We start from the raw sequence: 16554 nt of genomic DNA on the forward strand, positions 1-16554 counted from the left end.
ACAAGGCGAGTGAGTGGTTTTCTTCTGCCACATACTCCATTAATGGTGCCCTGTCTTGCCACATCCCAAAAGCAAAATGGAGCCAAATGATGCTGGACCGGAATCTAAAACTATAAGCCAAAAAACAAACCTTTTCTCTTTATAAATTGATTATCTCAGGAATTTTATTATAGTGACAGAAAGCTGACTAAAACAGATGTCCATCTAATTCAAGTTTAGTTCAAATGACCCTTTTTTGTAGGAAGGCTTTTCCAATATTTTTATCATACCACTTATTGATTTAATTATGTGTCATAGTTATTTGTGGGTATATATACAGTTTAAGCTCTTTGAGGGCTGTAACTTGTTTTGTTCATTATTGTTTCTCCTAGCACCTAGCACAATGCCCTATAAATACTCATTGAGTTAACTGATTAAAATGGAGCTTTCTGAGTTTTACTAAGGTTCACATATTTTAACAATACAAATTCAGGGAAAGACTATCTTTGGACAATATGGCTTAGATACGATGTTTTAAAAGAAGTAATGCTAACTGAAGAAATTTCTGGCTTTATTATTGGTAGCTCTATGATCCACTTCCAAGGAGGGATAAAATATATACTAGTGAAGCTCTTAATATTTGTCAACCTACCTCTGCTGGTTTGATTTCAAATTGACTACTCTAGATAAATATCAACAATTTATAAAGGACCCCTGCCAGGTGTGGTAGTTCACGCCTATAATTTCAGTTACTTGAGAGGTGGAGGGAGGAGGATCATAGTTTTAGGCAAGCCCAGGGACAGTTAGCAAGAGACCCTATCTGAAAAACAAACTACAAGAAAAAAAAGGAATTGAGCATGGCTCAATTGGTGAAGTGCTTAGCAAGCACCAGACCCTTAGTTTAATCCATAGCACACAAAACAAACACCAGAGAGTTTAGGATCATTTTTATTTTTAGAGTTTAAGTTTTTACAAAATCTAAGATCATGGTAGGAAATAACTGTAAGGAATCTGTCTATGCCTTTGCTATAAAAATATTGTTGAAGGATTGGAAGATATCTCAGTGGTAGAGCACCTGCCTAATATGGGTGTGGCCCTGGGTTTGATCCCTAACACCACATACAAAAAAGTGCTATTGAAAGCCCTATTCCTTACATCACTCACTACTCCTAATAAAAAATGCATTTGAGAAATTAAGAATTAATGCCCAGACAACAGGTTTTTTTCCCTAAGGAACATGTGTAATTTCTTCTTTCTAATAATAAGAGCTAAGTACTATCCTTTTTGGAACTCAGAAACAGGAACTGAACAGACTCTTAGGGTCACCATATTGATAATTAGGTATTAACCACTCATTATATGTAGGACTTACTGTAAGCAGTCTCAAATCCATCTGGGAATATCTTGAGTATAAATTTAACCTCATGAAAATTTTATAACTGTCTATAACTACCAATAACAAAAATGTACTTTCAGTCTATCTGTGAAGTGATATAAAGAATACATATCAGATAATTAATTTTAAATTAGTAGCATTTATGACAACAGAGCAAACTAAGAACACTGGCTTCAATATATGTGAATCAGTCTTTGCCCTAGCACAGCACATGAGCATAAGATACACTGTGCACCTCAAATGGAGTATTGGTAGTCTAGCTTACCTATTATGATTTTTTGCTTTTCATGTTAAATATTCATGTCTAGATATCAAGAAAGAAGAAATTCTGATATAAATCTTCACTCAAAAAAGCTAGATGTACAGGATAGCTTAGCAAATAGCATTTATGTTCAATAGATATTTTCAAAGGTCAGTTATTTATTAATGAAACACCACTTATAAACAGAGGATTTTTCTGTCAATTTAAAAAGCATATGGTGTGGGTTGCTTTCCCAGAGGATAAACGCTTACTCATTTTGTTTATTTTCCATGATAATTTATTCCTATTAAGTTATTCTACAGTTAAGGGTTGATCACAGGGTTCCTCATCAGCAGGAAATCCCTCCAAACTTCTGCCCTATGGGGTTTGGGCGTATACTCAAAAGTTCTGAACACATGAAACAAGTGCTGAACAATTCTACTGAGCACATGACAATAATTACACGGTAAATACATTTTTACTTAGAGCATTTATTTTAGGGAATATATGCTGGCATATGAGCTGAAAGTGAATTTATTCTGCTGCTAAGGGTCAGAGGCAACTCAAGCCCTCCAGCCTTGGTATGTCTCACAAGAATAAATTATAAAAGGGATATTTTGAGGGTTTTTTAAAATAATTTGGTATATTTTCACTATATCTAGATATGAAATACATGTATGATTTGCATACTATGTATCACCTTCTAACATACCATATCATATGATTTACTTAGTATGTATGATAGTTAATCTTGATTATCAACTTGATTGGATTGAGAAGTGTAAGGCACACCTCTGTGTGTGTTTGTGAGGGCATTACAATCCATCCTGAGTGTGGGTGGCACCATCCAATAAACTGGAGGTCTGGATGGAGAAAAGGGGAGTAAAGTGGAAGCCAGCAGCACAGCTAGCTCTCTGTCTGCTTCCTGGCTGCCATGAAATAAGGAGATTCCCTCCTCGACACCCTTCTACTGTAATTTCTGTCTGACCACAGGCTCAAAAGCACAGAGCTCTGAAACTGTGAGCCAAAATAAATCTTTCTGTCTTTCTTTCAAATTTCTCTCAGGTATTTGTCATAGTGATGAGAAAAACCTGACACAGCATGTTTATTTTTTATTGCTTTCTTTACTATAAGATTAGCTTTATTCATTGAAGGCAATGAATTTTTGACTTTTTTAAAGATAATATTCCTTACATTATTAACCAATTTTTTTTACAAAATATCTCAGTGTTAATACATCAGTTTCAAATACATGATAAAGGCCTGTGTCCTGTAAATGAATGAGCACTAAAAGTAGAATATAAGTATGTAAATTTCAGAAAATTAAACCCATGTCTTTTCTTTCCTTTACCTTTGAGCTATTAGTTCCTAATTTCTGAACTGGGAACTCAAGAGATCTGAGCTTATTAGTACAAAGTAAGTCAAGGGCATTTGAGAGGCTCATGACTTGGTACTTCCTGTGCATTATTGTTTTTAAGCCTTTCGAACTATTTTTTGTACTTGAGTTCTACTTTTTTTCTGCTTGAGTTGAGGTAATTGGCTTCTATGGGATGCATTAGTTCCCTGATACATGCCAAGTATATAGAACAATGTCTGGCACATAAATGGTGAATAACTATTTGTTGAATGTCTTAATTTTTTGTCTTTATGTAGAATCTTGAGTATTTTCTGCAGAGTATATTACTTTGAAGTAATATAGGCGACATGTATGGTCACGTCTTCTCAATTCTGGGCAATTATATAATTTTTCTTCTTGATTACCTAAGTTAATATTGGTTTTTCTAAAGTCAAAGCATTCAAAGCATTTAGGAAAAGTTGTTCAACTTTACATTGCTGTTCTTTGTATTGTGTAGTCGTTTATTTGTATATGTTGTATAATGAACAATTTGAGAAAACTAGGGGAGTATTATCTATTTCTGAGATCTTTAAAATTTATAGTTATAACTATTATTAAGCAAACAGTAGAGATGAAAACATATCACTATTTGCATCAACAGTAAATACATCTATATATAGTACATTTGCAGTCGATGAATCATGTATTTTAATATGTTTCTACTCTTTAAAATACAGTCATTTGTTGATAATTAGTATTGGCACACTTTAAAAATCATGAAGCCAATGTAAGTGAAAGACACTGAAGAGCAAACAATTTCCTTTCCTTCATGTACTTGGTTCTTCCCAAATCATCTTTTTTCCTTTTTTAAATTTATTAGCATATTAAGTTGTACAGGGGATACATTGTGACATTTATAAAAGTGCATACAATATATCTTAGTTAGATTCACCCCCTCCATTCCCAAATCATCTTACTTTTACATTTTCTAATTGTCTTCCCTTGGTCCATCATTGGTAGCCTAAGGGCACTAAAATCAGAGAGGAGAAGGAAGAGGACATTAAATGGCATGTGTATGGAGGAGTGGGTTCCTTGACTTGATGAGTATGAAATTGCAACATGTTCCATCATTCCTTCCTCACCTACATATTGAGTTTGTGCTCTCAGGATACTTCTGATTATCTTAATTTATCAGAGTTCTATTCTTTCTAAAATATCTCATTTTAGAAATTTATTCATCTCTCCTCTTTGATCATCAAAACACTAATTCCTTCAGTAAACTCTACTCTCCTGATAAAAGTACTAGGAGGAAATTATGAAATCAAACATATTATATGATTAACTTTTCACAATAAAATTAGTTTATTAGTTTCAAATTTAGTTACTTTAATAATTTTAGTGATGAGATATTACATTTGTTTTCACAATATGTTTGCAGTATCTCAGAGGCTGCCATGGGCAATGAGGCACAGATTTCATTGTATGCCACACCCCTTCTTGGATACTTTGAGTCAGCAATTCTGAGTTACCCAGAGATCCTAGAGTAAACTAGTTGACGCCTCCAAGTCTCCTCAAATGCTACCATCTGTATGTACAATGCCCTGCCCTTCTTGCACAATTCATTCTTCAAATTCAAAGGTTGCAGGAACCTTTTTGTTGTTATCCTCCTCTTAATTAATCCCTCCATCTTTTGAACTAAATCTGCATCTTGTGTGTTTCACAGTGCTTCCTCCCTTTGTTTACACCAGTCTCCTTTTTCAGTCTATGATTTCCTCATGTTTAGGTTAGGAATTACTTTCCAGTGGCTCCACAAGAACTCAACAGGCAGAATTGAATGAAATTATTGAAAACCTAATATACTGGCCTTAAAAAATAGTTGATAGTGAAACCAACCTTTTTAGTAGCTCAGGTTTATAATTACAACTTGTGAATAACTGTACAATATTGCAATTTAGTGTTCATGTCTTTTGTCCTTAAAAGAGACAAAGATTTTTATTTTATTCTAAGTCATCTCTGCTTTTAATTCTTTTGTACTTTCTCTGCTTGTATGTCATTCTGTCAACCTTCAAAAGGCTTTTTCCCTGTCTGTACTTGTTTTCCTTCTTTCAAATTATCACATTCTAATTTGTGAACAGGAACTCAGGGATCTGAGTTTATTAGAATAATGTAAGAAAAAGGTTTGTGAAAGACTTTCCTGTAAATTGTTCAAGCTTAGCTCACAAACTCTGTAATTGCTTTTTTCCCTTTAAATTATTTTCAGGCCTTTTTTACTTGTTTTTGTTTACAACTGAGTATCAGGTGGTTGAGAGAACTGGAATACTGACTTCCATTTAAATGGGAGTGTTTTTTTTAATTTAACACCATCCATTCCATGTTGTTTAGTACTTAGTTACATAAAATGAGGGTTCTATGATTATAATGTTTAACATATATTTCTTTGAAATAATATATTGACATCTAGATATTTAATAAATTAAAACACTGGTAATGAAGGTAATATTTTCTTGTAGAATTCACACATAACTTAAATTGTTTCTCATTGAATTTTGGATCATCAATATTCTACCTTCATCGTTTTGGAAAAAAACGTAGTGCTAATAGTCACCATTTGTTGAGGAGTAATACCTGATAACACATGGTTATCTCACTTAATACTCATAATCCTAAAATAAATCTCTGTTTTGTAAATGGGGAAACACAGGAGATAGAACCCATATATTAATCAACCTTAGAAAACTCAAATTTCTTATACTTTTCAGCTTTCTAGTTACAGTTTGCCCACTATTCCATTAATCTTTTTGTAACACTTATTTTCCTTGACAACTCTCTTTGGTAAATATATGCTGCTATATAATCAATGTACCATACAGTTTACCTTTTAGTAATCATCCACCTATTTCTCTCCAACAACTCCCCTGCCCCAGCAATCACTATTTTCTGTTTATGGATTTGCCTATTTTGGACATTTCATATAAATAGAATTATATAATATGTGTTTTTTTGTGTCTAGCTTCTTTTCATGTCATGTAATATTTGTCTTCAAGGTTCATCCACATTTGTGCCATCTATCAGTACTTCATTCCCTTGTAAGTCTTTAATAGACTTCAGAGTTCCACAGTAGTTATATGGGACAGATTCTCCCAGTGTAATTGTTTTCCAGGTGAGCAGATAGAATCCTAGTGCTTTCTATTCTACCACCTTCCCCAAATCCTCTTCCAATAAGTCCTTTTAAAATTACTGAATACTATTACTTTTAAGAATCTGTTACATTCATTTATCCATTAATATTTGGAGGATATTTGGGTTTCCACTTTCTGGCTATCATGAATAAAATACTGCTTTATCCCATTAATATTTATGAAATATTTTCAAATTAGAGGGGGTTGGAGGAAAAATATTAAAGTAGGAGTTCTGAAACCTAGGGTCTACTTCTTGCCTTGGTAATAACTACATTCACTACAGGAGCTTTGACAAAAATTCTTTAAATTCTTAAGTGAATAATTTTTTTTTGTCATAGTGTTTGTCCTACGACCTGATCCTGAAGCAGTAGAAACATCAGGTCTTTACAACAATACATTCTATACTACAGGTAGGAATTGAACTCATTATTTTAATTCGTTTTAACCTTTAAAACGTTTACTTGGTTTATTCTAAGTTAATAATTTGTGTAAAGGTGCTCTCCATTATACCAAGTGATAGAATTTCTATTAATGAACAATTTAAAAATAATCCGAACATTCTAGATTTTATTGAGAAGTATTTTCACTTATTCTAGGTCTTCTGTCTGCCTGGGAGTAGATAGCTCTTAAAATCCTGTCATTTCTCACTACAGTGTAAAATTTATCTTGCTCTCCTTTATATATAAAGGCATATAGGGGAGATTTGAGAAAATCGCAGTTGACCATTTTTGATATGCTTGAAAAATGGAAAAGTCCTATTTCCTTTGACACCCCTCTTTGGTAATTAAAATTTTGGTTTTCATTTTTATTTTTTTAAGCTGAGCTTCAAACACATAGTAATGAATATGCTTACCTACTAACGAAAACTGAAACTTTTTTCAAGTTAACGGGGAAGAAGACGACATAGAAATATACTTGTGGAAGTTGTCGCAATTTCCAAACGGGGCTAGGAGTTACCTACACGTAGGAGACTTCACCACTGAGACAGCAGCGTCCCGGTGCTGCGGCCAGGTGCTCTGCCGTCTCCACGGAAACCTAGCCGCATTGCACCTTTGCAGGCACTGGGATGAGCGCTGGCGTGGGCAGGGGTTTCCCGAGGTCCCACCTGCGCCTGCGCAAATCCATAGCGTCTTGTAGTAAGAGAGGCCCGGATGGAGGACGCGGAGGTGCACTGTCGCCATGGCAGCCAACTCCTGGCTGTGCAGCCGCCTCCTGGCTGTGCAGCCGCAGGTCCCGGGGGCTTCTTCACCTCGCTTCAGAGCTTAGAAAGACGAGAGGAGAGCTCCCTCCGTCATCTCTGTGACTCCAGCAGCTGCATCTTACACAGGCAGGAGGGGACTTAGAGGGAAATAAGGGAAGGACGTTGCGGAGACATTTAGGGTGCAGAGGTAAAAGGATAAACATGGAATAAATAGCTGGGAGGAAAGGTGGGCAGAGAGGAAGGAAGGAGTCCTTCAACTGGCTCCTTATGCTCCCAGGATGAGGACCAGACCTACCCAGCCTGGCTGGGCGTCACCGTGTACAGGGGAAAGCCCTCTGAGGGTAGCTTAGACGCTGTGCATTTTTGTCATACTCTCAAAGTTCTCGAACGTGAAAGGTGGTAATTTCATTCCTGGGAGGAAAAGTCACTCGTGAAATGTTTGCTCCCACGAATAGGCTGTGGGATTCATTTAGATGGTGGTACCTTGGGATGCTGAATACATATTCAAATTATCACCTAATGTTCGTAAAATGTCATTTATTGTCATATATGGTTACATTTTTATTATTTATGGAGGCACACAGTCTTAGCAGAATGAGGCAGGAATGGGACAGATGGCTTCATAATGTTCTGTATTTTTGCTTAAGTATTATTTATATTTAAAAAGGTGTTCTTTGACTTTCTTTCAGTTCTTAGGAATCAATGATTGGGTTAAACTATTTTTGAATATTCAGAATCTTAGAAGAAAGTTGTTAAAAGTTATGTGTACATAAAGACTTGGCTGTGACTCACATGGGAAGACCTGTAGTCACCCACCAATTCCCGATTTCTCAGACACTTAGAAGAAGGAATTAATTTCAGTCTCTTACTATGGTTCCCTATTAACGGGGTAGATCTGATCTAAGTCACAGATTTTTATTGATGATAAATGTTGAAATTTAAATGTGTGAAAGTCACAGTAATAAAATAGTGTTAGGTAACTTGGTTTCTGTAAGATGTAATCTTGTTCTAGCATGTTGATTGTGTCCCATCTGGACAGTACCTAGAGATGAAGATTGAAAGTATAAAGGGGTTGAATATCCTGTGACGAATTTTAAAATGGCTTAAGGGACTTGGTAACAAGAGTTTATACTTTATGTTCTTTTTACTTGATAATCAGTCATGAGTGTTTTTGAAGTTATAGGAATAGAATTACAGATTTGATGCAACTTCATTTATTTCTCAATCACTTTTATGGCTTTTTTCTTTTAAATTCTAACACAACAGTGACTTAGTAACACCTAATATGTTTAACTTGTAATCATATTTTCAAATTAGTTATATTGATTCTGTTTTTAGTTTTACACTTGAGTGTTCACATGGGTGAAATTCTTTTTAAATAAAAAAGTATACCTACCAAGTCTTCAGGAAGCTATTTGTTTATGAGTTTAGAACTATGTTTATTATAAAACTAAGAAAAAACACTGAGAAGTTCCAAAGTTTTCTTCTAACAGCAATATATCTTAAGATAATAAATTTCAAGATCCCTGGTCTGAAAAGAAAGGTGATTGTTCCAAGGCATTGTGACAGTGAAAATTGTATTATTTATGTAAGTATTTTGCATGTAATTAGTTTTACTTTATTCTATATAACTCATGGTGCCCTTCCTTTTAATTGGTAGGTAGGTAGGTAGATATACAGCTTAAGTGATTTAGCCTGTCTTGCATCTAAGCAGTGGTAAATAAACTTAGTAGTGACTTGGTTTCTTCAGGTCAGCTGCCTCTCTCTCTCTCAGCCTCCTGTGTGCTACAGTTACAGGCATGTGTCACTACACCCCACTCCACCTCAGAATGTTATTGCCCTTAACCTCTTTTTTGGAAATTATTGAAGCCTTACTTTTGAGTCCTTTAAGAAGGTCCATTTATATTTTTAGCTTAAAAAGTAAACATCTAGAAGAAATTATAATCTAACTAATACTTTAGAAATAATAATAATAACTACTCAGTTGAATAATAATTAAATTGAATAATTAATAATTTAGATTGAGTTTTATAATATTCCTTTCATAGTCCTTTACATATACCTTTATTTCAGTTATCTGCACTTTTAAATTATTTCCTTTTTATTTCTGTTTTTTATTTAGCTTTATATTCTCTAACTGACTACAAGCCCCACTGCCAGAGCACAGGTCCATTTTATAAGTCACAATAGAAACATGCATACATACATGTATATATATATATATATGTAGTAAGTATTCAATATATGTTTGTCAGAGTTATATATATATGTATACATATAGTGTTATGCTCATATGAATATACAGACACATTATAAAGATTTATATGCTTTATTTGAAAATTATGTGCACACAAAAAATTAGGGCTAGGAACTAATGTCATTTTAAGGATAACTTTAGCTTAGTTCTTTTAAAAATGATTGAATTTATACACCATTTTAATGTTTATTATCTTTCATCTCACAACCCTATTTACTGTCACATTCTTCTTGATGGTATTAAGTATCAGATTTTTAAATGAAAACATTTTATTTAGGATTGACAAAAGTTTGGTTTCTATAGAAATCAACATTCACCATAATGAAGAATCAGTTGTTACTTATTAAAAATCGCTGAGATCATAAATTTTGCCATACAAATTACCAGAAGGATTGAGAAACTAAAAGATGGGGATTGACACAATCATTTTTATTTGAACATGAGCAAATGCAAGCGGGTAGAACTAAAACAAAACTGAGTCATTTGCTCTGACCTGGGCCGTGTTATTAATTGGCAGAGGAGAGCGAAATCCTTTTGTAAGCCTCAGTCTTCTAATCTACCTTTGAAAATCTCCTTATAGACCAGGATTTCAGAAATTGGTGGGAGGTAGAAGGGTTGTTAGGAATTTCCACCTTTGAAAATGTCTTGCCATTGCAAGTCTCTCTTTTAGGGTATGTACAAATATAGGTTTATTTTGAACATTCCATGTCATGGGTATCTATGTTAATTAGTTTACCTGCAACATTAATCTTCACATTCTATTTTACCTCTAAAGGGGACTTAACATGTACCTTATCTTTTTAAATCTTGTAGCATTATTTTTTAGCACGCTGAAAATGAATGAAAATGAAGATATTGATTCTAAAGAGAGTGGAGAATATGAAGATGACTTTGAAAAGGACCTGGAGTGGTTAATTAATGAAAAAGAAAAAAGTGATGCCAGCATAATAGAGGTAAATATAAATTACCAATGCCATTCATACTAGCAAAGTGCTCTGCAATTCTTAAAGATCTGAATGTTACATATTATCTCATCTAAACATATCTTACCTCATCAGAACTACACAAAATTCTTTTTATGTACATTGGACAAGTACATTATTCTCACCTTAGAGATAAGAAAATTGATTTAGAGAGTTTAAATATTGTATCCTAAAGCATGGGTTTATGAGAGAATGAGGATTAAGTTAGCACTTAATAGTGCTAAAATGATAGTTGTAAAATTAAAATCTGAATACTATAAGTAATAAAATCATTGTGTCCAAAATAAAAGCTAAATAAATAATAAAATCATGATTATTGTATCAAAAATAAAAAGAAGTTAATACTTGCTTTCTATGAACTTGAGTAAAATCATGAGGTTATGCTTTAAATATAAATGAAAAATAAAGCAAACCTTTGGAAAACATGGTCTTTTAGCTAATAGTTGAAACTTTAAGACTGAATTAGCTCTTTAGGAAAATGAATATAGAGAAAAAGTAAAGAGTCAAACTGAGCTATAAGATACTTTTAGGGAAAAAAATGGCCCATTAGAAAGGATCATATGTTATTTATCAGAGATGTAGAAGGGAAATCCAGGAAAATTAACCTGTTCTCTGTCTCTTTACATATATACAATGCATATGTGTATTTATATATGATATATGTGTTATATTAGTGTCAATAAAGGGGAAGTAATGAGGGAAATGACTGAGATAGGATATTGAATAAGTGACTTTAGAAGGATAATGATAAGAATAGTTACAGCAGTGGCCACGTTTAATGGAATTAGGGAAAAGAATATGGAAAAATGGAGATAGAAGGTTTGCTTAATTCCATCTTGCTTTCTTACTTGACGGAGGAAAAAAATGAGGTAGATGATATTTGAAAAAGGCAACAGAATCAAAAGTGAAGATTTTTTTCTAAGATCAAGTTTAAAAGGGAGTTGTATGCAACTTAATGAAAAATAATCAGATGAGTAGAGGTAGACATATCCAGTGGTAAGGCTGAAACAAGGCTTCATGACTGTAATGGTGTGAGGTCCAACGGACAGGGTGATAGATTTAGAGATAATTGTAATGATTCATAGTTTCAATTTTTTTGTTCACTTAGAAAATATAATTGATCACCTACCTTATGTCAGAGGCTATTATGGGGGATACAGCAGGGATCAAAACAAAGTACTTTCTTCTGTCTTACCAGTAGACAATTACAGATTACAATAACCTTTTCCTTTGAAGCTGGTGGGAAAAAGAAAAGGAAACTAGAGACAGTGAAGAGGGTCAGGGGAGATTTCTTTGTAAAGAGTGTGTTTTGAAAAGAAAAAAAGTGAAAGACAATAAGAATTCAAAGGAGAACAGGTACCATAAAAAATGAACCAGAATTAGTTAAGATCCAAAGGAAAACAAAAGAAACATTTGTAATATGTAGATCTCAGTTAAATCACTTTATGTGGTAGTCATTTTAATGGGCCACATTTACTTTCTTATCAGAAAATGTTTCGCAGGATAGGAAAAAGTGATCTTTGAGCAAATGAAAAACACAATTTTAAGGAGTTGATGGGAGAAGCACAAAGTAGTTTCACTAGAACTGCCTGAAGAGGGAGAGAATTGTGTGAGAAAGAGAAAATAATTGTATATTGTTGGAGTAAAGTGTTTAGTATGTGAAGCTGTATATACATGGGAAAGATGCTAGAAAAGAATCCTTTAGATGGAAACAGCAGCAGACCTGGAACAAGGTTTTGTGATGCCTATGGTTTGTATGAAATTACTATTTTTTAAATGCAAGGCTATAATAACATATATATTATAATATATATAATAATAATTTTTAAAATTATTATTTTTCAAATGTTGGTGGCTAGTATGGATTATTAGAGTCTCTGAGAATAGCTGAGGAAGAACAACTTGATCTAGAGGTAAAAATAGACTTGGAATTTGTGTATATGTCCTGCAGATGTTAGCAGCAATGGTTAGTCTGAAAAGATTAAAAGAACTTTATGATTAGGACACAACTAAAGGATTTTAATTCATCTTATTATGTTCTGGGAAGAATGATGATGTTTTTTTGAAGGATACAAGTGTTACAAACAGAAAATGTTTTAGAAAATTCTTCTGAAAATGTAAATGAAGGAAAATTACATAGGGTGAAAGATATTAATATGCTTTGGGCTAGAGGCATGGTTCAAGTGGTAGAGCACTTGTCTAATAAGCACAAGGCCTCCAGTAATATATATAATGTGTATATGTATACATATGTAGTTACTTTTTGCTGCACTAGTAGAAAAAAATTTAAAAAATCAATGTAGCACTTAGCAGCATTGAATTCAGAGTTAGCATTTAATTTTCCCTGCACTGTTGCCATATGTATTGTCCTTTGGGTACTCATGAATATGTCTTAGAATGTCATGAGTGAAGTAAGGGTAAGAATCCTGAAATTTTCCTGTTCATAAACTACATGAATAAAAAAAGAATCATCCATTTTAAATTGTCTACAGAAGAAGTAATCTCAATTTTACAGAAAAATAATTACTTCATATCCTCATATCTTTTTTTAAAATGGCTTGCAAGAATGAAGAAGATATTAACCAAAAAATGAAAGAGAATGAAACAGAAACAGAACATACCCAACAGCTTTCAGATCCTGACATATCTTCAAAGGATGAAGTTTCACCAAGAAGAAATGACTTCATTTCTGTCCCAAGTATTCAACCTTTGGATCCTACATCAGACACAGATAGTGAAAACTCTTTCCAGGATTCCAAACTAGAAAGCCAGAAAGACTTGGAAGAAGAAGAGGATGAGGAAGTAAGAAGATATATTATGGAGAAAATTATCCAAGCTAACAAGCTTCTACAGAATCAAGAACCCGTGAATGATAAAAGGGAGCGAAAACTTAAATTCAAGGACAAATTAGTTGATCTGGAAGTTCCTCCACTTGAAGACAATGATACTAATAAAAATTATATTGAAAATGAAAATAACATGTCTGGAAAACTGTCTCAGTTAAGTATTTCCAATGAATTAGGGCAAGAAAATGTGATCCTGTCACTTCCTGATGGAAGCAGTGAAGAAAACAAGGATAGGAAGATACTGGTAGAGAGAGATGGGAAGTTTGAACTTCTAAATTTACAAGACATTGAAAGTCAGGGTTTTTTGTCCCCCATTGATAATGCTGATAGTACAGAAAGTGAACCTCAGCAGTTATCACTTAAAGCTCCTAATTCATCTGTCAATGGTATCAAGAAAGAAGAGCCTTCAATAAAGGTTCAAGCTGTTAATACCAACTCATCAGCAGGAGAGCCATTGGCTCATATCCCTCAAACACCACCCAACCCCAAGACTCGTCCATGCTCTGCTGCCCACTTAGATCGAAATAAAGGAAATGGGAAATTTAATCACCGGACACATTCTGCAAATATATCTCCAGTGACCTCAACATACTGTCTTTCCCCTCGACAGAAAGAACTCCAAAAACAGCTGGAACAAAAGAGAGAAAAGCTAAAGAGAGAGGTAAGAATGCAGTGGACATTATATTGAGAGTATGTTTTCATGTTTTATAAATGCAACAAGAATTGAAATGGTTATGGTTATTCAAATGCATCAGAGATTTTTGTTTTCTTGCTTTGTTTTTCTCTTGTGAAATTGACTGATTAAGTGTTAAGAATGTGTATTCATGGAATAAACCCTGCCCGTGATTGCTTTGATCCTTTCTTATAAACATCACAAAGCGTAGTAGAATCATCTATTTGAATCAGAAGAGGTCTCAGTAATAACTTCATCTGATCCTTTCATTTTAAATGTTAAATCAGAGGAGTGACTACTGAAAGTAATCTTGATAGAAGATAGGTGAAAATCAAATGTCACATGGAAAAATGAAGGAACAAATTTGTTGGGGTTTAGTGGGCAAGAGGATTATAATTCTCTTATATGTGTGTGTGTGCGTGTGCATGTGTGTGTGTGTGTGTGTATGTGTGTGTATGTGATCTTCCATGACTACAATTCCTTGATTATAGGGATTTTAGTTTCAGATTAAGAATGCAGCCAGCTTGGGGTGTGGCATAATGTTAACATTCTTACCTACCATGCACTGAGCCCTGGGTTCAAATCCCAGTACTAGGGTGGGAAGAATAGGATCTAATATAATGAGATGGAAATATGGAAATGCCATATGGACATGGACATATAACATGACCTAAAGCTGAACCTTATAAAATATCCAATAGTAAATACCAAATCTCAACAAAATCATAGCTTAATAAAATTTTACAGTTAGAAAAGACCTTAAAGATCATTTTACACATAAGAAGATTATAGTCTAGGAAGTTTAAATAACTTTATCAGAGTTATTCAACCTTTTAGTAGCAAAGTAGAATCAAAATCCCATTCTTTGGCATCCATTGAATAGTGGTGTGTTTTCCATTTTATGTGTGAAATTATCAGGGAAATTTCTAGCATTTAAGTTCTAGGAATTCATGGGTTGGGGTGTGGCTCAAATGTAGAAGCACCTGCCTTGCAAATGCAAAGCCCCAAGTTCATACCTCAGTATCACAAAAAACCCTATATGTGTATAAATTAGGAATGCATGTGAGCAGAAAAGGTGAAAAATTAAGATATAAGAATGTATAACTTACACTCAGGCAGAAATGTGAAAGGGTATATGCTTATAGAGGTTTGCTTGCTTGGCCACAAAAGTCTGAACTCTTAGCACTCAAACCCAGTTTACCTGGTTCAGGTATAAAACAGTGCTTAAGAGTATCAGAAATTTATGACAACATAGAAAAATCTTTTGAGAATGACTGACTTATATGTTTGCTGTGCACAAACATATATTCTCTGTGTGTTTTTAAAATGTTATACTGGGGGGTTTTACCTCAATTTCAGTGTCTCACTAGTGAACTTATAGTAATTGTTAACTGGCATGCAAGTGTCTCTTCCAGATGTTATACACACTGTTCTGTGATATCCTTTTGTTGTGTCAGGATCCTAGCAAAATTTCCCTTAGCTCAAGCTCAGTGCTTAGGTTTTTAAACATATTTTAGTTGGGTTCAGGAGAAACTTTGCTTTTCTTATGCACAATATTTGCTGGGTTGGCTTCTATGCTCTGTCTTTCTAAGCATTTAGTACAGTGTTCTCTTTGCCAACTACATGAGTTGTGATTTGACTGATAACTTTCTTTGTAGTATACCTAAATGTTCCCTTAGGAGGCATAATCATTCAAGTACACTCTGTGTATTCAGGAAGGCATTCAATGTTCTTGTTACAGAAAATATATAAATAAGTATAAAATAGTCTTTAATGAATTTTATATAATGTAGGCAACTTTGGAGTTCAATAAATGGTATGTAGATATTTCCAATGATATTTTAGTAAAAGTTTAACAGAAGTATTCCTTTACTCCCTTTCTTTTGTACAATCAAAAGAAATTAGGAGAGGTTGCTATATTGTCAAAATGTAAGAAAAGCACTTTAAGGCAGGGCATGGTGCCTCGAGGTTGTAATCCTAGGTACTCAGGAAGTGGAGATTGGAAGGATCATGGTTCAAGGTCAACTAGGACAAAAAGTTCTGCAGTACCCCGTCTCAACCAATAAAAAGCTGGACATGGCCTGTACCTGTCATCCCAATTATATGGAAAGCACAAATAGGAAGATCATGGTCGAGGCCAGTCTGGGCATAAAGTAAGACCCTATCTCCAAAATATCCAAAACAAAATGAATTGGGGCATGGCCCAAGTGGTACAGTGCTTGCTTAACAAGTGTGAGGATCTGAATTCAATGCCTAGAACCACCAAAAAAAAAAAAGAGAAAAAAAAGAAATGTACTTTTGAATTCCATTATTTGAAGAAAATTTAAGAATAGACTTGTATAATTCATTTAAATGATAAAATTTTTGAATGGAAAGAGCCTTAACAACTTGTTAATGTAACTCCATTTTTCTTTTATATATATGCATTTTATTAGTGTATATTAATTGTACAAAAAGAGTTAC

The 16554-nt window shown here is 33.9% G+C and overlaps 1 protein-coding gene across 8 annotated transcripts in view; it reads left to right on the plus strand.

Moving 5' to 3' along the window:
* Window positions 1-16554, plus strand: part of Ccdc181 (coiled-coil domain containing 181) — a 40174-nt gene that overhangs the window by 3286 nt on the left and 20334 nt on the right. The window contains exons 2-4 of one of the 8 annotated variants that reach the window (XM_074047539.1): window positions 6470-6541; window positions 10403-10542; window positions 13138-14079. In XM_074047539.1, the coding sequence (XP_073903640.1) occupies window positions 10426-10542; window positions 13138-14079 (1059 nt within the window). In that variant the 5' untranslated portion in view covers window positions 6470-6541; window positions 10403-10425. The other 7 variants (XM_074047535.1, XM_074047534.1, XM_074047533.1 and 4 more) reach the window with 7 other exon arrangements.

The sequence above is a fragment of the Castor canadensis genome, chromosome 11 (genome assembly GCF_047511655.1).
Source record: "Castor canadensis chromosome 11, mCasCan1.hap1v2, whole genome shotgun sequence".
In the NCBI taxonomy this organism is placed as follows: domain Eukaryota; kingdom Metazoa; phylum Chordata; class Mammalia; order Rodentia; family Castoridae; genus Castor; species Castor canadensis.